The sequence below is a fragment of the Talpa europaea genome, assembly GCF_964194135.1.
Source record: "Talpa europaea genome assembly, chromosome: 12".
NCBI lineage: Eukaryota > Metazoa > Chordata > Mammalia > Eulipotyphla > Talpidae > Talpa > Talpa europaea.
Genome location: NC_140079.1, coordinates 70,555,927 through 70,583,580, shown reverse-complemented (window position 1 = coordinate 70,583,580; position 27,654 = coordinate 70,555,927). Strand labels below are relative to the sequence as shown.

General features: G+C 43.0%; 1 protein-coding gene across 3 annotated transcripts; it reads right to left on the bottom strand.

Moving 5' to 3' along the window:
- Nucleotides 1–35: 35 nt before the first annotated feature.
- Nucleotides 36–27,654, bottom strand: DCAF8 (DDB1 and CUL4 associated factor 8; the record flags this gene model as incomplete). 3 transcript variants are annotated; one of them, XM_084249172.1, is made up of 12 exons in its annotated part: nucleotides 36–152; nucleotides 666–782; nucleotides 1,174–1,293; nucleotides 4,843–4,973; nucleotides 6,529–6,636; nucleotides 7,155–7,212; nucleotides 7,785–7,857; nucleotides 16,595–16,705; nucleotides 21,456–21,550; nucleotides 22,536–22,676; nucleotides 23,621–24,303; nucleotides 27,606–27,654. In XM_084249172.1, the coding sequence occupies 12 exons, from the start codon at nucleotides 27,652–27,654 to the stop codon at nucleotides 36–38; spliced, it is 1,803 nt and encodes a 600-aa protein (XP_084105298.1). The 3 variants fall into 3 exon arrangements, with proteins under 3 accessions (XP_084105298.1, XP_084105300.1, XP_084105299.1); XM_084249174.1 differs by lacking the exon at nucleotides 1,174–1,293; XM_084249173.1 differs by lacking the exon at nucleotides 6,529–6,636.

Here is a 27,654-nt window from a genome sequence, read left to right as displayed (position 1 = left end):
GCAGCCCCACCCACCCCTTCGGAGTCCGAGGGGCCTCAGGATGGCATGCACTGCACCCGGTCAGGACCCTCCTCCTCGTCCGATGTGTCTGAGAAGCTGGGAGACTCATCCGAGTCTGCATCTGTGGCCCCAACCCCAGGTTCTCGCCAGCGCTGTAGGATGGGAAAGGTGTGTTAGTAACGTCCCTGAACAGGACAAGCCTGTCAGGTCTTAGCTGTAGTTCAGATGCTTTAGGCCAAGGGTCAACAGATTGCTCCTTAAAGGGCCAGTGAAGAGTTTAGACTCATGGGCCACATCTCTGTTGCAGAGATTCAACTTTGTACAGGCAGTACATACATGAAAGGGTGTGTGCTCTGTCAACAGAATTTTATTTACAAAAACAGGCAGCGTGCAGACTGCTACTGTATGCTAAGCTCTGCCCTCAGCCTCTTGGTGTGAGAGGACACAAAGGTGCTTTCTGAAGGCAGCAATCTCCCTGGTGATGGGGACAGAGAGCAGATACAACCAGCTTCTACTGGTGGTCCTTCCCAGGTTGTAACAGGGACCCACTGGGATGGGACTAGGGGGAATAAGATAGGAAACTTGACCAAGACCACCCGACTTCCCGGGACTCTTCCCTTCCTGAGAGGCCTCTACCCCAGAGCGCCCTTTCTACCCCAGCATACCCGGTGGTGACGCGTCTGACGCAGGTGATGCATAAGGAACCAGAGCATGTGGCTGTCAAACAGGTCCGTATGATGCAGGCTGTCTTCATCCCGATCCCGTTTGTTCCTCTTAATTACCTGAAGCCCAAAGGGTTGGGGGTACAGGTGGCTTACAAACAAACCCTGGAGCTGACCCATTCTAATAAAACCCACCTTGGGAACTGTTAAGCTGAAGTACAGCTACAACTCATTAGGAAAGGCAGTCCCAGTTCCATCCACTGAGAAGGTAGAGGCTGTAAGTCACAATGATTCTTGCTGAAGATCCCCCTACCCACTCTACCATGAATGAAGGGCACTTCACCACTTGGCTCTTGGGCTAGGGACTGTGTTTCTAGAGCGGCAGTGACGGCATGTAAGGTGGGTATTCAACATCGGCTCTGAAGGCCTGGGCAGCAAGTGATTCCTTTCCAGGACAGCAAAGCTCACGGCAGTGTGAGCAGGTGGAAAGAAGGTGCAGTTAGCTACTCACATCCTTTAATCCTGTCAGCTCGGTGGAAGCTTCTGCCGTGGGGGCCCAGATCTTGACGTCATGGTCTAGGCCACTGGTGGCCAGCACAGGCAGGTGAGGGTGGGGCTCAAGACAGTTTACCTGGTGAGTAGGACAATACAGGCTATGCAAAAGCAGAATTTAAAAACCACCCTGAGTCAAACAATTGTCCTGGATTAGAGCAAAGGCAGTTGCTGGGAATGCAGGCTCTTGCACCCACCCTTAGACAAGGTAGACCCCGGGGTGGAAGGGGCACCGGACATTGATGGTTTAAGGCCAAGCACATCTTAATTTCCGACAAGTAAGGCAGGGATGGTCTCCTATAAGTGTAAGATGTGTAAACTACAGTGGACAAGTGACTAGTCAGACTAACAGATTCACAAAGGAATACAAAGCGAAGATGACCTCATTTACCCTATTCCACAGCTCCCTCTTGCCATGATTGGAACAAACTGTAGCTGAGTGGCTCTTACCAAATCACAGATACATTCTGAAAATGGAAGAAGGGAGCAGCTGCTGAGCCCCCCAGGAGTCTGGGGACAGTTTTGTGTGTCTGTTTACAGAAATAAAGGAAAGCACAGGCTAGGAGAGGCTGAGGTAGACAGTAGAAGCACATGCTCCCTGCCATGAGAGCACAGAGGCCCAGTACAGGTCTGCTCAAGCCTCAATTTCACACCCCCAGCTGGGTGTGCCCACTGCTGGCTCAGGCTTCCTTCCATCGGAAGGTACCCCGCCCCCTGCTGCCAGACAGGGGAACATCAGCCTTCCTGGCTGGACAGAGCTGGTCAGGGCAGTTCCTACCCCCACCGGAAAAGCTGTCCCAGATTTAGCTGCTAAAGCATTTTTGTGCTTTTAGTCAGATGAGGATTAGGTAGGACAGGCACCCAGAAGGAAAATGGTGTGGTCCCAAGCACTCCTCCCCTCACGCCACTATGCGGCCACCCTACAGTCCCAGAAAACCACCCCTGGCAAAAAGCCTTCTGGTTCTCTCCAGACCAGCTTCCACAGCCAAGCCTGCAAACTGACAGCCAGCATGGAGACGCTCATTAACCTATAATCTTCAATTTCCTAGTCTTCTATTTTACAAACAAATGCTCAGAAAGGACTGAAGCTAAGGTGGAGCCTGAGGGTCAAGTAGAAATACCATGTCACTTCTGCTGCTCTGAATCCACACAGAAACTCACTGCAAACGTGGACTGAGACTGAGGGAAGAGGTGCCAGCTTCTGGAGCACTGGAGGCACCAGAGAAAAACTTCAGTGCCTGGGAGTGTGATCAAAGACAAGTGGCAATCCACACATAAACCCTATTCCTTCAACCACCTGGTGAGAGCCCCGACAGCATCTGCTCAAACTGAGCTCTGTCTACAGTCAGTAAAACCAACAAATACTAGGACAAAGTCCTGGGATCCTAAGACTGAGGACAAAGCTGAGAGGAAAGGAACAACAGAGTGATGAAGTTGGTACTCAAGCTGGAGGGAACCTGCAGGAGGGCCAACAAAGTTTCTGGGCCAAGGTACTGGTCACTTCACCAGTCCTGTCTGAATGCTGGTACTTAGTCTGTCAGTGCTGCCCGAGCACAGAAAAAAGCTCTGGCCATAGATGTCTGCACTGGAGAGGATGCAAGGAATGGGGTGAAGCTTTTGGGAAACTAGGGATTGTCCTCTGCTATCATCCCCTAGACCTTGTCCCTGAGTAGAAACAAAGAAAGGGCTAGAGTTTCAGTCAAAACTAGCGTCAAGGGCAAAGTGGATAATTTCTCAGATCCCTTCTGGTGCTAACATTCTACTATGTGATATAAAGCTGCTAAGAGTCTGCTTTAAGGCTGGTACCTGGTGACCCCACGGCTGGAAGATTAGGACAAAAAAAACAGGGAGCCTATTGAGGACCACACACATTATTTTGCTCACAGAAGCAAGAACAAGTCAGGAAAGTCACTTCAGGGTGCAGTCTCTACACCTCTGGTTCCAGTCCTGCACTCTTTCAGCCTGAGGCCTGCCTATTCCTCCCACTGAGCACCTGGACTTATCATCAAACCTGACACTAAATGAGTTGCAAGCACAGTGGCCCACAGAGCACTTCTGAAGGAGGGCTAAGCCCAGCATCTCTCTGGAACAGAATGCAAGACAATCGTTTATGATCTAGAGAGCATTCACTGGCCTCTCCTGATGTCCTTTGACTGCCTGCCTATTACAGAATTCTCACTAAGACTCCAGTGTTTTGGTTCTGTTCCCTGCAGGTGACAGAAGAGGACCTCTGGGAGCCCAGATGAAGCAGACAACAACAGACACACCTTGAAGTTCTAGACTCCCCTTCACCTACTTTCAGGCCATTGAGGCCAGGGTCTATGCCAATCGTAGGTCCCCAAAGTAAAAGGAAACCAGAATAAAATCAGGCAAGAATCACCTAAAGAATGGGAACCTAACTGCAAGGACCCACTCTGAATTCTACCATCACTCTGGAATAAATCTTGCCAAGAGATGGTGTCTTCTTGTACAGCTCCAAAAGCACAGAACAAAAAGGAAGAGACCAAGTGTCTCGCTCATTCCTCAGAGGCTCTTAGACTCTCTGGGTAAGCAGTCCAAATTAACCTCCAAGACTGTCTATATTCTGCAGTCTCTATAAACCTTATCATAGAAAGCTACTAAATAAAACCTTCTCCACTCTGGATCTCAAGAAAGAAAACAAAATATTATGGTGCACAGATACATCTCAGGACCCTTATGCTTCTGTTTTGCCCTGTCTCCATGGAGAAAGCAGAACTCAAGGAAAGGTGACATGATGTGACCATGATGTGTATATCAGGCTGCTCAGCCACTTTAAAACAAAAAAAAAAAACCAAGGCCTCCCTGGTGGCCTAGGGGTAAAGTCTCAGTGCTGTCACTGCTACAGCCTGAGGTGGATGCCCAGCCAGGGAGCTAACCCACATATAGCCAGCAGACCTCTCCTGTCTCACTCACTGCTACCCTTAGCAGTGCATTTCAGTGGATCTGCCTGTTCTGCTCCCCATTCTGTCTCTGGTAAATCCTCTCACCACCCTGCTCCACACCTCTGGCCTACACCCCAGTTCTTCTACACACACACACACACACACACACACACACACAAAAAGACAAACATATTGCCGTATTTGTTCTCTCCCTATATTATGTGCATTTATCTATTTGAATGTAAGCATGGCACTTCACCCTTAGACACTCCAAAGTGTATCCCTCAAGTAAAGGACATTCTTACCTAATCACATCAAGTAAATGTAACATTAAATGCCATATTATCTACCAAGACATATTCTGATTTCCCCACTGTCAAAAAACAATGTTCCTTCTAGTTTGTATCTGCTGCTCCAAAATCTAGTCAAGATAATTATTTTGCTACTTGTCAGGGAGAAACCTGGAGACACCCTTAGTGTCTTAATGCTTCTCTTTTAGAAAAGGTCTCTTCTTAATAAACCATGCTGTCTTCGAGGGGGCAGAAGATAGGAAAAGGAGGAAAACATTCTGTCAAATCTCAGCACCCCCAGACTCTGCCTTTTACTTTAGAGGCTGAACTACTAAGATGGTGTCACACTCTCACCATGAGAATACAGGGGCCCTATTAAAACCCACCTCAATGACTGGAGAGAATGGAGCCTGCAGCCCTGCATGCCATACTCACCACGCCTCCTTTGTCCCCCTCCATGAATTGAACGATCTGGCAGGATGATTTCTCCCAGAGGAAGATGTGCCCGCAGTCACTACCGCTCACCACAAACTCACTCTTGGGGCCATAGAAATTGACACCTTTTACTGAAATGACAAATGAAAGAATAAATATCATGTAGGCTGCCACCAGGCCCACTTATATTTTACCTTATAGGGAATAAGTTACTGGCAAACTAACTCAGCTAAGACCAAAGATTCCTTTTATTTTCACAAAACAAGAGATTATGCAAATGTAATGAGTTTAGTAAGAATCATACCAGCTCCAGAGAATAATGATATTCTCCCAAAAAGCTCCATAGGGCTGAGAGATCTGCAGTCCCTTAGCAGCAGTCTCACTAATCCACACCCCAATGAGCACACACAGGCCTCATTGATGCCTTAACTGTCCCAAATAAAATGGCCCTACTCTGCCCTCTCCTAGGAGTACTGTCCATGCTATCAGGTTACCTGGGTATATGGATTTCATAGGGACCTGTTCAGTGTTTCGGGGTCATCAGTTGGCTTGAGACTGAGGGAGTACAGGTCATGACTGCTGTTGAGAAACACCTGAACTGGGATTGCAGACACCAAACCAAGCTAGGGAAAGCCAGGAATCCCAACCCTTCTGTCCAGAAATGGACTTTCTTTTGTCTGCCTATAAACTAAAGCCCAAGTATAGATTTTTTCTCTCCTCATCAGCTCAAGAAGCAAAGGAAAAGTGTGCTCTCCAGGCCAAAATTATAACAGATATCTGTTAGGAGTGGTAACATTAAGAGCAGGTGGTCCCCAACTTTCCAGTCCATTAGATTTGCGCAGGGAATTTTCAAACACTTCAATCAAGACATACCCCAGGGGCCACCCTGGTGGCACAGTGGTTGCGCGCTGGGTTGCGAAGCTGCCCACAGCTTCTGCAGCGCCGGTTCGATCCCCGGCCGCCGGGCGAGTGTCCCACATGGCGCGCAGACCTCTCCTGCCACCCCCGCTGCTCCCCTCAGCAGTGTATTTTGTCAGTCTGCCTGTTCTGTTCCCCGCTCTGGCTCTGGTGAACTCTCTCACCCTCCCGTGCTTCTGACTGAACCCAGTGCTTGTATGAATAAATAAATAAATAAATAAATCTTTAAACAAAAACAAAAACAAAAAAAAAAACTTAAAAAAAAAAAAAAAAGACACACCCCAGACCAATGAAATCAGAGTGTCTGGGGACAGGAGCCAGGTACCAGTATTGTTTAGACTATCAGATGACAGCCTTGTGCAAAAAGTTTAGGAACCACACACAGAACAAAAATGCATTCTTCATCACAGATTTGGGTGAAATACTGTCACCACCCCTCCTGTGAGGCCACCACCATTTTAGGAAATGTAGTACCACTGACTAAAAAGGGCTGTCCTGAACACTCTAACTAGCTTTTTAATCCTGACCATAGTTAGTCTAATCTCCATTTACCCAGTGACATCACAATGGTGAGAAAGCCCTATGGAGTCCTTGCTCCATTAGCACAGCAGCTCCATGGACTCTAGCCCCATCAGAACCCCTCTCACTGCCTTCAGGGACGCCACTGTTCTCATTCTCATCCTTTTAGTTTCTACTGGCAACACCTCAGAGATATACTGTGGTTCTCCCAGCCGGACTGGGCTACAGAAACCTAAACAACAGTCTCACCTGTGGCATTATTTCTGTGGCCCTTGTACCTCTTAACATACTGGGCTCCATCACTGTGAGAAGAGTTGAAGAGGTAAATGTCTTCATCGTTGTAACTGGCCAGGAGCTCTGCCAAGAATAAGCACACAGCAGTGAAGGAAGAGGCTGAAGAAAGCTGGGACCAAGAACTGGGGCTTGGGGTGGGGCTTCTTGCCAGCAGTGCCCCTTCTAACACCCAGTACAGCACCCCTCGTCCTCAGCTGGAGCAGCAGGCAAATCATGTGTCTAGGGTAAACTAGGAACACACTGCCAACCCAGGGTAGCAGAATGCTCAGGAAGATCATGCCGTTAGCTCAGTAGTGAGTCAAAGGCATTAAGACTGCCCAGGCAAGCAGCCTGAGCTTTAGGACAGACCCTGCCACAATCACCTGCAGCATTCTGCAAGTGTGCCCGGCATCTCCGAGGGTCAGCTGCTGCCTCCTCCCGCTATGTGCTCACCGCTGGCTATATGCTCATGGGCAGCAACCACTCCCCAGCAGCTCCACTTGGGGGGGCACAGCGGTGAGCCTGGAGGGCACATGCCTCATGGCTCAGCAGCTCCCTGACTGAGAGGCATGCCAGCCTCGGAGGTGGGCCGGCTCACGTACCTGTGCCGTCGTGGCTGTACACAAGACAGGTGATGTTTGCTTTGGACTCACTGTTCACCTGCAATAAGGAGCAGATACTGACTGATGCTCCACCCCCCCCATGTTATACCACCTTCAGGAAACAGGTTTTCCTTCAAACTCCCCTATATCTTCTCCCAGAGATTGGGGTGGGATGGGGAAGGAGGAATAAGGTGAAGGGGCACAGAGGGGAAGAGGGAAGGATGGGAGAACAGGAAAAAGAGGGATGGGAGAAAGAGAAGGGGCAGGGGAAGGAAGGTGAGAGAATTGGAGAGGAGAAAGGGAGGAGGAGAGAGGAGCACCCAGAGGAGCACAGCGATGACATGTGACCACCTAGGGGGAGGTGGCTATCTCCTATGTAAGCCATTTCACACAGATGATGTCATCAGGCCTCAGCATCATGGTGCCAGGCAGTTATTGTTAGCTGTTTTGTTGGTAAGAAAATTGAGGCTAACAGAGGTACAGTGTGGGCCCAAAATCACAAAGCTGGTAAGCAGTGGCGCCAGGATTCAAATCCAGGTGTCCAGGCTCTTCCCACCATACCAACAAGTTTGGGAATAGCCTGAGGATTGTTAGGAAAGCCTGGAGCCACTGGTCCATTGGGAATCTTACCAGGTGATGAGGACAGAATTTCTTAAGCACGCCATTGTTCTCATTCTCGTCAATTTTCCTCTGGTCATAAATCCTGTAGAGAAGCATCAAAATGTCAAACTTTAAAAACCGATCTGATTTGAAATTCTGACAGGATCAGTTGTCAGATGACTGTCAGGATGGATGAAGGACATTCCTCAACCAAGCTTTGGCTCATGTTCTTCTCTGAAGGTCTTTTCTCCTATCCTCTCCAATTCCTCTTTCATTAGTGGGTTTGTCCTATTTTTTATGGTAATCCTCATACTAGTCTGTTCTCAGCTGTTCTATCACTGTTTATTTTCACTGAAACAGCAGTATTAGAGGGTTTCTGTGTATATTACCTCCCTCATAGGTTTTAGTACACACAGGCAAGATCATGCTGAGCAAGTGTCAGTGAATCCATAATCCCTCCATGGAGTCACCGCCACCTGTATCCCCTCAAGATTCCCTCTTTCCTTCATTCCCATTAAGCATCAAACTACCTTCAGTCTCTCTCTAACCCAAACTACATTAATCATCCATTCACGTACTTATGGCGCTATGTATTCCACCCTTGTGAGGCCCTGGACACACAGTGAGACAAGACCCCTCTGTTCCTAAGCTTGCCCATCAGACTCCTCCAGTCGTAGAGCTTCACCTCTCAAGGACCTCACTGGACAGATTAGTTCATTTCTCAACCTCTTCCTCACGACAGTCTGCCCATTTTCTAAAAACCCTTCTACTGAATATCCTACAGTCAAGTTACTACAAGAGCAATGAAAATTCAGTATTTTCACTTCATTTCTGTTCATTTTTCTTTGCAGTCTTCTTTGGTTCTCACCACTCAAACTTCTGACTAAAGTCTTCAAAAGCCCATCAACGCCAACAAGATACTTTTCATGTTTTTCTGTCTTGTCCTGAAACATCCTTCCCTTGAAGTTCAACAGCTTATTCATGCTGTTAATGGGATTCTCTCTCTCTGTCCATCCATTAAATATTGATGTTTCCCAGAGGTTTGGTCTTAAGTACTCTGACTCCATATGAGGAAATTTTAACCTGGAGTGCAAGCAATATGTGAATGCTCAGGAACCATGTTTATGTGCATTTTTCTAAGGAGAAAGGATCATTGTTCTTAGGTTCTCAAAGAGGCAAAAAATTCAAAGGTGAAAATATTGCTCTATAATTTCATAACCAAATTCCATTATCATGCTTCTAACTACCACCTATATACAGACAATATGTCTCTTAAATCTGTCTCCAGACCATACTTAACCTGAGCTCTAGACTTCACCGACATGTAAACTGGATGTTATAATGGAATGTCCAAAAGTATATCTATTTTCCTTCTTCTAAACCTAAACTAATCCTAAAATCTGCCCCTACCTTAGAAACTTTGTTAATGGCACTATCTTAAATTTAGCTGACCAAACCAAGAATCAGGCCCTTTCTCTACAATACAGTTACTCTCTTGTCAAATAGACTCTGTGGTTATATTTCTTTCTTTTCTTTTTTTTTAAAGATTTATTTATGCATATAAGAGCTGGGGTACAGGCCAGAGGTGTGGGGTGTGAGGGGTGAAAGGATTCACCAGAGACAGAGTGGGGTACACAACAGGCAGACTGAATGAAATACACTGCTGAGGGGAGCAGCGGGCGAGTCAGGAGAGGTCTGCTGCGCCATGTGGGTTGCTCCCTGGCTGGCTGGGGATCAAACTCGTGCTGCAGAGGCTGCAATTGCTTCAGTGCTGCACTTAACCCCTTGTGACGCCAGGGAGGCCTTCTGTGGGTATATTTCTTGACAGTTTTATACTGTCTCCACTCTTACTGGTCATCTTTTGCCTAGGTTATATTCCCTTGCTCTACTGTCACAACAACTGTCCAAAACACAAAACTGTATGTAAATTCCCTGCTTAAGTCTCTTCAGTGATTTTGTACATTCTATTAAGTCCAAACTACTTAGTAAGGCTGCCTACCACTTTTCAAAGTTCCTGTACAGTAGACAAAAAAAAAAAAAAAAAAAAAAGGTAAGCTTCCTTAAACATAATGTCACATCTTATTTTATCTCCAAACATTTTTCCCCCTGCCCAAAATACTAATTTCTCATGTGTCTTTTCGTATTTCCCCTGGAGGAAGTACAGCATAGTGAAATGGCCTCTACCATGTTGAATTCTGCCTAATTTTGCCATTTACTAGATGAGCAATACTGGGTAAGGTACTTAATATTGCTAATCCCCACAGATTCATTTCTCCAGAATGCTATCTGCAAGCAGAAACAATGCCTATCCCAATGTGAATCTAGCACAGAGCAGGTGCTCACTGAATGCTGGAGGAATAAACAAGCAGATCAATGTGTGTGCATAGTCTCTACAATTTCTTAACATCCTGCATAGAGTATCTAGGAAATGTATGCTAAATGAACACAAAAGGGAAATAGGAGACTGCTGTACTAACACTGCTCTTCAGCAAATTTCTCAATTGAGTTTTTCCTCTAAATCAACACTTCTTAGATGTTACTAAACCATCATGAATTTCAGCAAGTTAGTTAAAAAAAATCACGAAACTATTCAATATTTTCATGTATGGACCATTCTGTGTTCCACACTATCTAATGTTCTTTATCCTTTTTGCCTTCTTTCCCCCTTTTTCCTCAAGTATTTACTAAAAACCTATCTTTTACATATGATGCTATGCTAGGGGTTGGTGCATGTTTTCTTAAATGGAAAGATATGAACATTTTAATGTAGCAGACAATCTGGTCTTGGTTGCATCTACTAGATCCTGTCATTATTAATAATGAAAATAGTCATGGACATCATGTAAACATGTTCCAATAAAATTTTATTTACAAAATCACTGCTAGACAGCAATGACTCAAATATGGGGGAAAATTTTCCCCTAATTTTCTGCGTAGGACACTTAACATTAAAAAATTTTTAATTCAGGGGCCTCCCTGGTGGCGCAAGGGGTTAACACCCAGCCTATGAAGCTATCCACAGCCACTGAAGCACCAGTTCAAACCCTGGCCAGGAAGGAGACCCACATGGCACAGCAGACCTCTCCTGCCTCACCCGCTGCTCCTCTCAGCAATGTATCAGTAGATCTGCCTGTTCTGCTTCCCACTCTGTCTCTGGTGAATCCTCTCACCCCACCCCCCCACCTCTAGACTGTACCCCAGTTCTTGTATATATAAATAAGTAAATCTTCAAGAAAAAAAAATTTTAATTCAGGGCCTCCCTGGTGCCGCAAGGGGTTAAGTCACAGCACTGTAAGGCTATCTGCAGCCACTGTAGCACGAGTTAGATCCCAGGCCACGGAGGTCGTGACCTACATGGTGCAGCAGACCTCTCCTATCTCGCCTGCTGTCCCCCTCAGCAGTGTATTTCAGTACATGTGCCTGTTCTGCTCCCCATTCTGTCTCTGGTGAATCCTCTCAACCCTGCATCTCTAGCCTGCGGGTTCTTATATACATAAATAAATCTTGAAAAAAAATTTTAATTCAATACTTTTTTTTAGAGCAGTATTTGGTTTACAATAAAACTGAGAGGACAGCAGAGATTTCCCATACACATCTACCTCCACATAATGCGTGGCCTCCCTCATCATTATCAATCACCAAAGTGGTATTTGTTTTTTTTTAAACCAGGATGAACCTACATTGACATCGTATAATCTCCCAAGTTTGTAGTTTAACTGAAAGTTCACTTTTGGTGTACACTGTATAAGTTTAGAAAAATGTAGAGTGACATATATCGAACATTATTAGAGTGTTTTGATTGCTCTAAAAATAAATCCTTGTGCTCTGCCTCTCACCCCACCCCTGGCAATCACCAATCATTTTAATTGTTTAGCCATAGTTTTATTTTGTCCAGAATGTCATATAGTTGTAATCATATGGTATGTAGCCATTTCAGACTAGTTTTTTTTTTCTTCGTTTAGCAATATGTATTTAAAATTTCTTCATGTCATTTCATAGGTTAACAGCTCATTTCTTTAGTATTGAGTAACATTCCATTGTCTGGGTGGGTCACAATTTATCCATTTACCTACTGAAGGACATAGTAGTTGTTTCCAAGTTTTACAATTATAAAGCTGTTATAAACATCTGTGAGCAGTTTCTGTATGGAAACAGTTTTCAATTCTGTTGGGTAAATACCAAGGAATACCATTACTGGATCATGTTAAAAGTTTGTTGTTTTGTGAGAAGCCACAAAACTTTCAAAGTGGTTGTACTATATTCCATTCCTGCCAGCAGTGACTGAGAGTTCCTATTTCTCTATATCCTTTTCAGGATTTAGTATTGTCAGCGTTTCAGATTTTAGTCATTCCATAATAATAGGTATGGGTAGTTTGTTGTTTTAATATGCATGTCTCTAATGACATAATGCAGGGCATTCCTTCACATACTTATTTGTCATCTGTATATCTTTCTCAGTGAGGTGTCTGTTAAGGTCTTGGTCCATTTTTAAATAGGGTTGACTTGTTTTCTTACTGTTATGTTTTAAGAGTTCTTAAGTATATTTAAATATATTTTACTAGGACTCCTCTATCAAATGCCTTTTTTTAATAAAGATTTACTTATTTATGAATACGAGAACTGGGGTACAGGCCAGAGGTGTGGGGGGTGGTGGTGAGAGGACTTACCAGAGACAGAGTGGGGAACAGAACAGACAGGCTGACTGAAATATATTGCTAAGGGGAACAGCGGGTGAGTTAGGAGAGGTCTGCTGCATCATGTGGGTAGCTCCCTGGTCGGGGATCGAACTAGTGCTACAGTGGCTACGGAGTTGTGTCTTAACCCCTTGCGCCACCAGGGAGGCCCCAAATGTGTCTTCTGCAAACATTTTTTCCAGGTTTGTGGCTTATCTTCTAATTCTCTTGATATTGTCTTTCACAAAGCAAAAGTTTCTTTCACGAATTGTGTCTTTGGTGTAGTATTTAAAAAGGTATCACCACGTAAGGTATCACCACGTCCACTGATTTTCTCCTATGCTGTCTTCTAGGAGTTTTAGAGTATCAAGTTTTGCTTTTAGGTCTATGATCCATTTTGGACAGCTTTTGTGAAGAATGACAGATCTATGTCTAGATCCAATTTTTCATATGTGGATGTCAAGTCCCAGCACCATTTATTAAAGAAACTATATTTACCACACTGTAACTGCTTTGTCTTCTTTGCCAAAGGTGACTGATTGGGGGGGGGGGGTGCTATTTCTAGGTTCTCTATTCTTTTTTTTTTTTTTTAAAGATTTTATTTATTTATACAAGCACTGGGGTACCGGCCAGAGACACGGGAGGGCAAGAGAATCCACCAGAGACAGAGCAGGGAGCAGAACAAGCAGAAGGACCGAAATACACTGCTGAGGAGAGCAGCAGGGGAGACAGGAGAGTTCTGCCGCGCCATGTTGGAATCTCCCTGGCTGGCAGGGAATTGAACCAGCACCATGGAGGCTGCGGACAGCTTCACAGCACTGCGCTCAACCCACTGTGCCACCGGCGAGGCCCCTAGGTTCTCTATTCTTTATGTCTGTTTCTCACCAACACCACAATCTCTTGATTACTGCAGTTTCATATTAAGTCTTAAAACTGAGAGTTGGATGGTATGAGTCTTCTAACTTTGCTCTTATTCTGGGTCTTTTGCCTCACCACATGAAATTTATAATTAGTATGCCAATATCCATAAAATAACTTGCTATGATTCTGATTGGAACTGAACTGAATCATTAGCTCAAGATGGCAAGAACTGATATCTCCACAGCTATTGAGTCTTCCTATGCCTTTGATATTTTAAACAAAGGATGGTTTCAGCATTGTCTCAACATCCTTATTTCATCTCCCTCCACCACAAGTCTTCAGGTACCCCACTACTTTGTTACCTGAAACCTCTCTTCTTTCACCTTCTTTTCCCCCCACTTCCCTTAATCCAAAGTTCTCTCATTATTACTGACAGAAGTTTAATGATAGGAGAATAAAGGGGTTATTTACAGGCTGAGCTTTATTATAAAAGTCCTTTTATAATATATGCACATGCCAGCCAATCACAATGCTAAATCTACCATCATACGATTCATTCATTTGATGCATTCTCTTTTTCTTCACTCCTATAAATCCTTAAGCCAACCTAAACAGGATTCAGTAACAGCGACTCACACATGTATGTTCTCTACTTGCCTTTTTTTCCTCATTCTTTTTAAAACCTTATTTCTCCCAGGCTTCCATTCATAATCCTAAACTAAAATTCATTATTCATGATACAAAAGGGTTGAGGATGAATTAGCTATTTCTCTGTATTCCCTCAAAGAAATTCTGTCAGGCTACTAGTAAAAGCTGAAAGTGTTATAAGATATTCAGCAAAAATATTTTCAAATTTGAACCCAAATTTGTACTCTTTGGGTTCTTTCAATGAAAGAATCACAAAGGCAAAATCCCCAACCATTCAACTTAGCAAGGTGTCAGAAATTGAGAATGACCCTAATGTCAAAGATGAGGTACATAGAAGGCATTCTGCTCATGCAAGGTTGGTGCCCTTAAAAACTGCATGTGCTTCTGCCAAGTAAATAGCCTACTATCTGCTAAGATCTAGGATGAACACAGAGAGGATAATGAGGCTGGGAAGAGATACAAGGTCTGAATCTCTGTACTGAAATGCTAGAGTATTAGCATTGTTACAGCAATCTAAATTAAGATAATTAGTGAGAAGATATGAGGAAGAATTAAGATTCAACACAGCAAATATTTCTTCAGTATCCATTATGTAGGGTTCATTTTCAGCCTCACTCTCACCCCAGGAAAGGGTCAGTTAAGATTAGGGCAGCATCAACTGCAATTCTCAGGACATCCAACTTCTCTACTTTCCTTCAAACACTAAGATCCTAATAGTTAAGCCATCTAGAGACACAGACTTTTCAAGCAATCCATAGTGCTAAGCTGGAAGTCCCAATTAGAAATACTGGGGATTGCTGAATTTAGAGGAGGCATCACCTAAAAGTTCTCATTAGGACAACCCTTTGTGATCAACAGTTTCTTATGGGAAAAGAAAAAAAAAAAACCTATTGCCACATTATTTCCTACTGATAAACAGAGAGAGGACTTTGGAAGGCAAGGAAAAGAGGAAGAAAAGAATAATAAAGTACTCAATTCTGGTGGCAGGATTCTTGAACAAGGTAAGAAAATCTATCATGTGATTATATCCCTGATTCTTACATTAACATTAAAAAAGGTACTCTGGGGCCTCTCTGGTGGCACAAGGGGTTAAATCTTGGCACAATGAAGCTATCGGCAGCTACTGCAGCACAGGTTCGATACCCAGCCAGGAAGCTAACCCACACCACACAGCAAACCTCTCCTGTCTCACCTGCTGCTCCCCTCAGCAGTGTATTTCAATCTATCTACCTGTTCTGCTCCCCACTCTTCTCTGTTTGAATCCTCTCATACACCCCCCCCCCCGACTTCTGGCCTATACCCCAGTTCCTGGATGCATAAATAAATCTTTAAAAAAAAAAATGTACTCTGATTTGAAAAGCAAGATATTTTTCACCCACCACTGAAAAAAAGGAAAAAGTCACTCCTTTAGAGATCCTATCCCTCCTCCTTTACAAACTGATTCCCCTCACCCAACACCAAAATAAACAACTATAGCCAAAATTGGCCATCTGGATAGGGATGGGATACAGTCTGTCAAAGATCAGAAGAAAATTAACTGACACACACAGATTGAATCCACATTGAATCCACAAATCCTGCTGTCCTTAGGCCATGCCTTAATAGCCAGTATGACAATAGATATTCACAGTAACAGATATCATGGCAGATACAAAAAAAAAAAGGGATTCAGAGCCCTCCTTCCCAACATGGTACAGTCAATTAACATCACTGAGCTGAATCTACTGCAGCTAGAAATGGTAGGAGCCAGCTGGGCCAGGAAGTGGAGCTCTCGTCCACATCCATTGCTCTGTTCAAGGTGGTACAGACCAAGTGTGTAGAAGCCAATGACTGTCTGGACATGCTGAACAAAAGCAATGAGGGGAAAGAATTACTTGTTCCCCCAACAAATTCTATGTATGTTCCTGGGAGGCTACATGTTGTGGAACACATGCTGTCTATGTGGAAACTAGCTCCTATGTAGAGAAAGACAGTTGAAGATGCCAAGAACTTCAAAAGGAAGACAAACTTCCTCACCAAATAAATGGAGAAAATCCAGCCAGCTTTACAGAAGGATGCCATGAAACAAGCTGTCATGAAAGATTCAGCAGCTCATACCCTGAGGGGGCAAATCAAACTACTGCCAAAGCCTGAGAGCTTGTTTCCAAAATGGGGCCCGTGTCTTTGTGGGTGTGGGGGAAGAGATGATACTTATATTTCCTGCTAATAAATATGTCATCTGGGCAAAAACTAAAAAATGGTTCAGGGCAATGAGTGCTAAAAATCCTGAATTCACACTGAGTACTCCCAAGTCAAATCATTTCTGAATCTAAAACCAGCATTCAAAATTTCTAGTGCTATGTTCATTCATATATTAAAAATTGTGCTGATTGTGACTAATATAGACTCACTAATAAACCTGAGTTTATACCTTAGCTGTTATATGGGGACCTTGATCAAATCATTAACTTCTTTAAAACTTGATAATCTTTATGTTTCAGTTTGTTTCATTAGGAAATAGAATACCTCACGAGTTTAAGCTCTCTGGAAGATGGTAAAAAAATCAGTAAGGTGGGCCCAATGGATTCCCAGACAATTCCTATCTTCCCATACAGGAAAACTAGTGGTACAATGCATCAGGGTTGCAAACTCTCAAACATAAAAGAACCACAGACTCACCTTACAAACTGATCTCTTCCGCCTACTGCAAACTGGTGGGTATTGGCAGGATTCACATAGATTGTATACAGCCCCACTTTCTTCTCCTTCTCTTTTGTCACTACCAGTTTCCTTGAAGAGCAGAAAAGCAGAAAAAGTTATAATTTGTCCCAAAATTCAATGGGTCATGGCAACTGAGAGTAGACAGAATAATGTAGACATGGATACTAAGGAATTAAACATTCTCATTTGGAAAAAAAGAAAAAGTGATTTGTTTTGAACACTGGAAACAAGGAAAGACAAAACCCACCTCCACATATATTTCCCATCTGTTACTTTGAGGGTGGAAAAGAAAACATACAGAGAAGTCATTTCCCAATGTTCCTCAAGACATATAAGTATATGTATATGGAGTACTGTTCTCAGGAAGACTCAGTTCAGCTGCAGTCCAACATAACAATCTCTAAACAGAAAATATTACCCACATCTCCCACCTTTAATTATAAATCATCTTCCCAATTACTTGGGAGATTATATGGGGGATGAATCATCTGAACAAACGACAGAAAAGACCTCAAGATCATATTCTACCTCCCAGATTCCAGAAAGCATCACCACTGAAAAATGGCAATCCAAGTAAATAACTCTTCTTTTCAAATTCAAGTTTTCCAGTACAGGGCAATCCAAAGGAAAACACCATCCTTCTCTTGTCTGACACAAATTAGGAGAGAGGTTCTTAGAAAGAGAGCCATTTTTAAAGCTTAAAAATCATTTCAAGGGCCTCCCATGGTGGTGCAGCAGTTGAGCGCTGGGTTGCGAAGCTGCCCACAGCCTCTGCAGCGCCAGTTTGATTCCCAGTCGCCCGGCAAGTGTCCCGCATGGCGACAGACCTCTCCTGCCGGGCCCGCTGCTCCCCTCAGCAGTGTATTTCGTCAGTCTGCCTGTTCTATTCCCCACTCTGGCTCTGGTGAATTCTCTCACACTCCCGTGCTTCTGACTGTACCCAGTGCTTGATTAATAAATAAAATAAATAAATCTTTAAAAAAAAAGTCATTTCAAAATTATTCTTCTAGTTATACTACAAAAAAAAAAAAAAAAGGTGGGCCTCCCTGGACGCAAGGGGTTAAGATGCAACCTATGAAGCCATCCGCAGCCACTGCAACACCCGAGTTTGATCCCCGGCCAGTAGTTTGAGCTACCCACATGGTGCAGCAGACCTCTCCTGACTTGCCCGCTGCTCCCCTCAGCAGTGTATTTCAGTCAATCTGCCTGTTCCCCACTCTGTCTCTGGTAAATCCTCTCACCCTTCACACCTCTGGCCTGCACCCCAGTTCTTGTATGCCTAAATTGCCTAAATAAATAAATCTTAAAAAAAAAAAAAAGGTGATGCTTAGAAGGGCATAGGGTCCTGAAGCCCTATCCAATTCCAATTTTATGTTAACCTGAAGAATCTGGCAAATGAGTCCTAACTTGCCCCAGCCTAAGGGCAGGTGCTATAAATACTGTTTCCAAATCTAAGTATCCAACAAGTCAAATATGACATCATAAAACTACTGAATTTAAAGAAAAGGACAGATGTCAAAAAGTATAGGATGGAGTTGGGCTTTAGCTTTTGTTTTTAATTCTATGATTTTGCTCATTTCTGTTGCTGTGGAAATTGAAAGAAATTTAATCATGATAATCATGATAATGAGTTTCTTTGTAAAGAAGTGATTTCAGCACCCTCTCTATATAGTTAAAATCATTCTAACCTAGAATTGTTCTAGAAAAAGTAGTGAGACTGATTTTAAAATCTCTGCAATCTTCTATTAAAAATGAACATCTTTAAGGAAAACACACAAGAAACCTCATTAACACAAGCAGAAGTCATATCAAAGAGTTCCAAGCACAAAATGGACAGCTCTCAACTAGTTTAGACAAGGAGGGGGCAGCATCTGCCCCTTCCACAGGACTATCCCCATGGATTCGCAGGAGGTTCAGATGAATATGAAAGGTACTACATGGAAACAAAACCAAGAATCACAAGTTTGGCTGAAGTGTCACATATTCCTGATAAAGAACTCACTCTATGCCACTATTTAGTCACCTAAAACAAACACTTCTCTCTCCCACTGGATGAATGCAGAGCACTTTAGCTCACTCAGGAACATGCAGAGATGCTTTAAGTGAGTAATCATGGCACTATGAAAAAAATTTTTTCACATCAAAGGGCAGTGATACATGGAAACCATATGAAACAAATTTACCAAATTTTACCTTAAAACATGCAGCATTTTAATGAGCAGGCATGTTCCAGCAAAAAGGGAAAAATAATTATAGATCAAATGACTCCTTTCAAGAGTATCTCAAATTGGCATCCACCTATAGTCCAACTCTCTTCCTGAGATGTTAGCCAACATCCCAGCTTCCAAAGACTCGCCTTTCATAGAGACAAAAGAAAACTCCCCCATGCCAACTTCACGCAAAAATGCTTCTGACATAAGCAGATGTTCAGGGACTAGCTTAACACATAAGGACAGCTTAGAATTTCTGGCCATGGCTTTTTCGCTCAGTCCCCCACCTCATTCCCCTAAAGCAAAAACTTTTTGAAGGCTGTTTCTGATTTCCCAAATCTAGAATTTGAGCTCCTCCTACTCTAAGTTCCTTCTGTGTCTCCCTTTTAGTTTCCGTCCCATTCATCTATTACTGCTTTCACCCACTGTTCCACTCTCAGCTAGAATTTCTGCCCATTTTGCTTCATTGCAAATTCAAGACATGGCCAACATCACCTACTTTGCCCACCACTGAGCCAGGCTACCAATACCTTGCGTCCCAATAGTGGTTTTCCACCAAGTTGCAGGTTATGTTCTCACAGTCAGCTTCACAACTACCACCAGAGCACATCAAACCAATTCACATAACTTTTGCATCTTTGTCCTTCCCCTCCCTACTACAGAACTTGCCAGAGTTCCATGATCATCACAAAACCATGGAACTTGAAAAATGAAAATAACAATTATCATTCTGTTGGAGAGATTCAGATATTTCCCACAGCTGGATTTCTGAAGGCTACTATCAGGTGGCAGATCCCTTATCCCCTGGCTTGTTCCAATTCCCAAAAGATATCCCCATGCCCCCCACCTTCATCATCTTGAAGGTTTACTTATGGAAACAATATAGTTTTTCCCTAAGCCAAAACTTCCATTACTTAAGCAGTTTTTGAAACTCCTCCACTTTGCGGACAATTTTTCCTATACTTATTTCCCTAAAAATAAAGTCTAATAATCAGCCTAAAGATTATATTCCTTAAGTTAATTCATATTTTATTTGGATGCTATGTAAATCAGTAACAACCTTTACTCAATATTGACACTGACAAGATTTTATTAAAGTAATTTTAAGACAAGACAATAAAGTAATCTAGACAATACATCACAAGGTAGCTGGTTAAATTGTTGTATGCCAATGCTGCTACCATACGCCATGGTTAAAAATGAGGTAGGCCTTCAGAGTTTGACATAGAAACATTTCCAACACACATTTAAAAAAAAGCAAATTGCATGAACATATACAAATGTTTCTTTATACATACATAAATTATACCATTTATGAGAAAAGTAAATAGATATATATATAAAGATAAAAAAGAATACAAAAAGATACTTAGAATTTTTTAACAATGTTTACCAATAGCTAGAGTAGTGGAGAGGAGGGCACAGTGCATGAGGAAGCATTTGCATTTTATCCATATAATTTACATTTAAATTTTATATTAAGATGACTTTTTTATAAAATTAAAAACTTACTTTTTATGTTGATATTAAGGGGTTTTTATTTCTATGTAGTCATAATATTTCAGGCATTTTTTTAAGTTAGTTTTAAAATAATGAAACCTAAGTTCTTACACAAACAGCCCGGAGAACAATGCATTCAAATTACAGTTCCACTAGAAATAATCTAATTGAGAAACTGTAAAATGCAGAAACTCTGGAAAAGTTGCAAATTTAAAAAAATACAGCATGTGGCACTACCAAGCTATACACAGTACTTTTAAACGCTCGAAGAACTTTATAAAAAGAAGACATACCCAATGCCGTTTGTGTACACGCACATACCCACCCTATGCTATAATGAAAAATGTGTCCCCAAATTTTTAGCCTAAATACTTCATTACAACATCTTCGATTAGGGATAGCATGTTCTGGTTGCAGGAGAGTTTTGTTTTTATTTTGGTAATTTTAAAAAAGAAACTAAAATAATTGTAACAGTAGTTAGTTACAATGTCATCAGATACCAGGCATCAAACACATTGATCAATCATCCTTATAGCAACAAGAGATAAAGACAGAGATTGAGAGGCAACTGATTATGCCCATAGTGAGGTTGATAAAACTAAGGTCCAAAAAGGTTAGATCATAACTAGTACTGCCCAAGTTGAAATTTAACCTCGGTCTGACCTGGATTCAAACTACATGCTATGTTCTTTTTATGCTATCACACAGCTGAAAAGGAAATAATTGATAAGTCTAGAATTCATAGAAAAATGAACTGGGATGACAGACCTCCAGATATTTTTGTTCAGGATTTATCACAGAATTGCCTTCATGTTTCTCTAAGTAACTGAACTGAAAATGATAGAGGTTCATATCTCTAAGCTACTGTGTAGAGTAACAGGCTTCTAGTGGGTAGGCTGAGTTGCACCCAAGTGAGTGAAGATCACATGTTATTAATGCCCATCCTGAACAGTACTGCAATGCTGGGAAACCACCACAAATTAAGACTAACCTTGCTTCAACCTTAACCCGCTTCTTATCACAGGAACAAAGGGAAGAGTCCAACAGACCAAAGAGTGAGCATTACCTAGGACATGGGACCCAGTTCTGTTAACTACTATTATACTCACGAAGCTGGCCGGTCCTGTCTGAGGTCGATGGTGAAAACAACTGCATCTTCACCTGCAGATAGGAATGTGCAGGGAGAGTCGGGTTCCAGGGCCAACTGAAGGAGAAAGGGAAGGGTGAGGTTTCTAAAGATTTAGGTTAGAGGTCGCCCAATTCATTCCTCTACCTTGGGAAGGGCTGCATTTAAAATGTTCACCAAGAGAAATGTCTGTCTTTTTTGTTGTAAAATCCCAGGAAAGGAGGTCATTTGAGCTCATTCTCTCTTGTTCTGTGTGAATTATTTGCAATTTGTTTATACAAGTCAAAAAGACAGGTGATATGCTCTTTTAACTAAGTCTCCAAGGGATTTGAACAGTAATACCAAAGGAAAATTTATCAGCCATTAGGGCTCATTCTTAAATAAATCAATTCCACATTGGGAGAGAAATGGTATCTGAGTCTCATTCCTCTACATTCTAAAAATTACCTACTTAGTGGACTGGGAGGATTAAAAATTTAAAAAATAGGTAACTTTCACATTTCCTGAGCCACATAGGCTAGAAGAAGATACCCTAGGGCTCCACCTACACGTTTGGCTCAGGGTTGTAAGAAGAGATGACCCTGCTGCCGCTGGCATGGAAGAACATGGTATCTACTCAGAGACTCGGCAGCTCCTAGCTCCTCACTGGCTGCCATGACTATCTGGCCTGTATTTCCAGCTCTAAATTAGGGTTTCCAGAAATAGCTACTAGTGCACTGAGAGCTATGAGCAGAAGAGTTGGAGCTCTAGTGTATGAGGAGCCAACCATTAGCACTTGAGAGCTGTTAAGATGTTCTAAATACAATCAAAGACAATATAAAAGATTCAGAAGGCAAAGGAGACTTTAAGGGTCTCCAGATCAATCATGGTTAGATATAATCAACTGATCCAGCGATTCCAATAAATTTAAGGTGGCTGCCTTTTCTCCCCTCTAATCTACAAACCTTACTGCTGAATGAAGTTAGGTACCCACCGCAAGGAATGCCATGGCAGAAATGCAGCAGAGCTTAGACTAAAACCCGCAGAAGAGTGGATGCATACCCTTTGAGCAGAGCTCACTTACCTTGTGTGACGCCCCCTTGTGCTGGGCCACTCGCTTGGTATTCTTGCAGCACTGTGTGGCGGATAACTCTGCCACCCGCACCTGCCCGTCACGGGCACACATGGCCAGGGTGGAATCACCGCTGTTGGGAAGGAACTTTGCCTGGGGTGTTAACAATGAAAAATGGGACAAACAAAAAGAAATTGAGGAGGTGAATTTGAGAGGAAAAATGTGATGACAACCCCAACTTGTCCCCTTTTATTACACAACAGCTAGAAACTTGGCTTTCCTACTCTTAAACACTTGGCTACAATCCAATTTCTTTCAAAAGTTAAAGGGGAGAAAGAAGAGGAAAAAGTAGCCGTTATAGGAGAGCATTTCAGTTGCCTTGGGAAGGCTAAACTGTACAATGTCAGTACTCAGATGAAATTACGTCTATGCCAACCAGGGAACAAAGAAGAAAAAAAGGAAAATCCATCTTGACTCAGGAAGCAAACATAAATTTGCTACAAAGAAAAAGGAAAGCTACAGGAGATGATAGAGAAGGAACATGAAAGCGCTTAAGGATAAAAGGCTAGTATCTATATGATGAGAGGGGCTGAGTAAAATGTCCAGAATATCAGGATCAGCTTATATTTACCAAATGTTTATTTGCTCTCAGGTATGATTCTAATCATTTAGCTTCTATTACTTAATCCTTATAACCTCAATGTTATTAGCCTTGCACTATAAACAAACTGAAGACAGAGATTAAGTAATCTAATATCACACAGCTGGTAAGAGGTAGGACCAGGATTAAAACCCAGCAGCGTGGCTTACGAGACTTGGTTCTGACATTACCTGCCTCCTCCTGAGGCACACATGGTACTTCCTGATGAGCTCTAAGCACCCCACCTACAATGAACTCCCTTGAACGCTCAAGGAAACAAAAGGTTGCACAGGCTCTCAGCATCCTGAACTCCTCAACATCAGAATAGGAAGCACAGTAAGACCAAGTACAGATGTGTCCTAACAACCCCGCTGTCAGCACCCTCTCCAGGTAGCGATTCAAGCTGTTCTAACTCATGCTTGCTTTTCTCCACTGCTGTTCTGCTCCCTTGCCTCACCTGGAAGACATTACTTTTGTGGCCGCTCTCAAAGTCCAGCACTGGCTGCCGCCGCACCCAGTCCCACACCACCACTTTCAGGTCATCACTGCCACTGGCCAGCCAGGTGCCACGCTGGTTAAAGTGCAAGGTGTTGACACAACCAGTGTGGCCCTCAAGCCCATGCTGCAGGCGGAAACGCTGCACAAACACTCGGGCCCCACAGGCCTCATATACAAAGCGGGCACTTGAACCCAGTTCCCGCTCCCGCAGGGCAGGGAGGGCTTGCCAGCGAGGTCGGGGCAGGGCTGATGTCTCTGAAGACACCCAGTCCTCTAGGGCCCTCTCGTCATCTGACGAGTCCTGCTCACGGTTGGCCCGCTTGCGCTGTACTCGGCGTCGAGGATGCTCTTCCTCCTCCTCTTCCTCTTCCTCTTCCTCCTCCTCCTCTTCCTCTGAGTGGTCATGGACTTGGTTTTCATCATTGATGGAGTAGTGGCCAGTGTCTTCCATGCTGTCTGAGTCCTTGTCTTCACCTGAGCTCTCCGTATCTGTGCCTCGGCTTTCCGTGCTGGTGCGGGTGGGGCCACCATCATCCCCAGTTAAACTCAAGCTCAGGTCTGAGGCCTCCACTTCAATGCCTGAGGATGTCTCCCTCCCCTCCTCAGCTCCAGACATCTCTTCTGGACTGCTCGACAGGCTTCCTGCATGTTAGTAAGGAATGGGTAGGTAAAGGGAGATTAAAGAAATAGGATATTGTCAGAGATATTTTCCTTCCTTAGCCTAAGAAATCATCACATCAAAAGATCAAGAATCCAACTCTGGTCAAAGTGTTTTCACCACAAATGATTATAAAAATTATCTCCAAGGGGAAATCTTGGACAAGAAACTAAAAAGATTAAGATCAAAGCCTCCACACACCCCTACACAGAGAACTGCAGGGCAACCAAATATTATTCTAAATCCTCAAGAAGCCAAGCATTGGCAGACTGTATGAAAGTATGCCTGCTACAACTACCTGAGGCTCTGTTCTGCTGCATGGGCATCTATTAATTACAGCAAATAATTAAGTCACTCCCCACTCCCCCAAGTAAGAGTTGGCATAGCCATCTTCTTAGAAAAGCCTTGAGAATAACTGACTGAAACCATTCTGATAGCAGATGTGAAGTTGGACCCATATTGAGAAAGCACCATTACAACATTTCATGCATCCTAAATTCTGAAGTTTCTCCCTGCAAGGTCCTAAAGCCACTAAGAACCCAGAAGAAAGTAGAAGAGCCAAATGGGAACTGTGAACATTTGAATGGTTCATTGTTTACTTTTTCTTAATAAACGTATTCTGACTTCCAACAATATAATACTATAGAAATTCTTTATTTAGACAAATTTTTAACAGAAACATACAAAAGATTGATTAAAAAAAAAGCAGGGCTACTATGAGAGAAAAGCACAGCAACATATTCCACAGTCACCAGGTTAGCTATAACCAGGGAACTCTTAGTGATCAAACTACCTACAATTAGATACTGTAGTCTCTCAGCTGACAATGACAAACCATACTCCAATTATGTCTATGGCAATGTTCCAGAGCCAGTATGACCACAATGCCAACCTAAGGTCCAGGTGAGAAGGAAGAGGAGAAAAAAATTTACATAGTGCTCATGGATGCTTTCCTCAGAAGACTACAAACTGTATCTTGTCTGAAGGAAAGGTGGTCAGAAAAAGCAGACTACGCAAGGGGTTAAGGTTGTACCTTAACAGCACTATGAAGCTACCCGCAGCCACTATAGCACGAGTTCAATCCCTGGCCAGCCAGGGAGGTAATCCACATGGAACAGCAGACCTTGCATGTCTCATCCGCTGCTCCCCTCAGCAGTGTAGTTCAGTCAACCCACCTGTTCTGTTCCCCATTCTGTCTCTGGTGAATCCTCTCACCACCACCACCTCCCCTACTACTGGCCTAGACTCCAGTTCTTGCATGCATAAATAATCTTTTAAAAAAAAAAAGGCTGACTAGCCACATGTGACTTTGGATGAATTATTCCACTCTAATACCACACTGACGGGTAAGGAGTCAAATCAAAGTCAAGGTACCTTACTGCTTAGTTGTTGGATTAGAGCAGTAATAACTAATTACTTTCTAAGCAACAGAACTCCTTTTCAGTAAACTCTTAGACAAAACCCAATACAGAAAACAAGTGCTTTGGTTCAAGTAGTGACAAAAGGCTGGGAGACATGTAAACAGCTCTTTTTAAACAGCTCTTTTTAAATAGCACCTCAACTAAAAGCTCAGTATGAAAATAACCTGGCTAAGAACTGGATGAAAAAGGGAAAAGTACAGCAATTTGCTCCTGAGCACTACATTTGTTCAGACTGGTATATATATGCTGGGAAAGATTAATAATTGTGGTTTTTGAAATACAACTGTCAGAGATTGGGAGTGGTGAGCAGGGATAAAATATCACACCCATCACTTCCATGAAAAAGGAAAAACGTCAAAATTCATAGCATTGTTAAAATTATGATTTATAAATGAAGATTACTTTGCAGGCCTTATCACATTAACATAAGGGCGAGAGCACATCAAAAGTTCAGCAGGAGATCCCTAACAGTCTATAATCAAGAATTTTTTTCTGTCAAAGACCAGACAGTAAAAGTTTCAGGTTTCACAGGCAATATGGATCTCTGTCCCAACAATTCGACTCCACAGATGTAGCAAAAAAAAACACGCACATACACACACCCCACCACAAATACTACGGGGGGTGGGGGAAAAAAACCAGGAAGATTGTGGTCCAGTAAATTCATAAGAACAGTGGCAGGCTGGATTTGGCCTGAATGCCCTAGTTTGTCAATCCCTGATCCAGCTAATGGTCAAACACCATATCCATTGTATAACTCAAATTCCTCTAGAACCCTTGTGCCTTTCAATTAAGCCCAGAGAAAAATTTGAACTATTTTCTTTTACAGAAAATGAATGAAAGCATTGGTAAGGAAAAAAACAAAGGGACATATTGAAAATATCACTTTCCCTTCCTTAACTTCACTGTTCTACTCATCACATCAACTAGAATTTCAGCCTCTAATCCTGACCTGAAGGTGCTAAGGACGCCATGCTATCCAACCTACTTGAAGGACGTTTCTCTAGTTTAGAAGTTAGCTCAGAGTTGAGGCACTAGTCAAAAAAAAAACAGCAAGTAAGGCCTGCCTCCCTGGTGGTGCAAGAGTTAATCACAGCACTATGAAGCTATCCACAGCCTCTGCAACACAAGTTCCATCCCCGACCTGCCAGGGAGCTACCCACATGGCACAGCAGACCTCTCCTATCTCGCCTGCTGCTCCCCTCAGTAGTGTATTTCAGTCAGTCTGCCTGTTCTGTTTTCCGCTCTGTCTCTGGTGAATCCACTCTCGCACACCCCACACCTCTGGCCTGTACCCCAGTTCTTGTATGCATAAATAAATCTTTGGGGGGCGGGGAACCAGCAAGTAGCTATAGCCTATCAGAATCTAGGTATTCTACTTTGAATCTGTCCTAGACCCAATGATTTCACACTCGGCAGCACTGGTCTTAAAAAAAAGAAGGCCCCAATTCTCCTCTCATCTTGTATCTCTGTCCTGTCTCTACCAAGGAAGGAGACTTTTCATTATCACTGGGGAAATCTCACCTTTCCCTTTCCTACCACCAATAGGGTCTTCTTTTTATCCTTTAATAACAATATCTCCTAACTTTGTCCACCCTTACCAGTTTTCAGAATTCCAAACCACTTAACCTCTTTAAGAAGCACAACTCTACTGCTAATCTCCTAAAGACAACCAGATAAAAGCTAAAGGAATAGAAGCACCTGACAGTCCAAGGTGCTTCCTACGTGGGTTTCCTATACTTACAACACAGGAAGGTCACTCTTAGCAAAGATTTTCTCCTCTAAAATCCAGGTCTCCACTCTCTCTGGGGGAGGAGAACCTCACTTGATAGCAGAAATAGCTTCACCTCCATCTGGCATCTTACCATTAGCTAAATCTGTCTTGCCATCTGTGCTGCTCCCTTTGCTGGACAT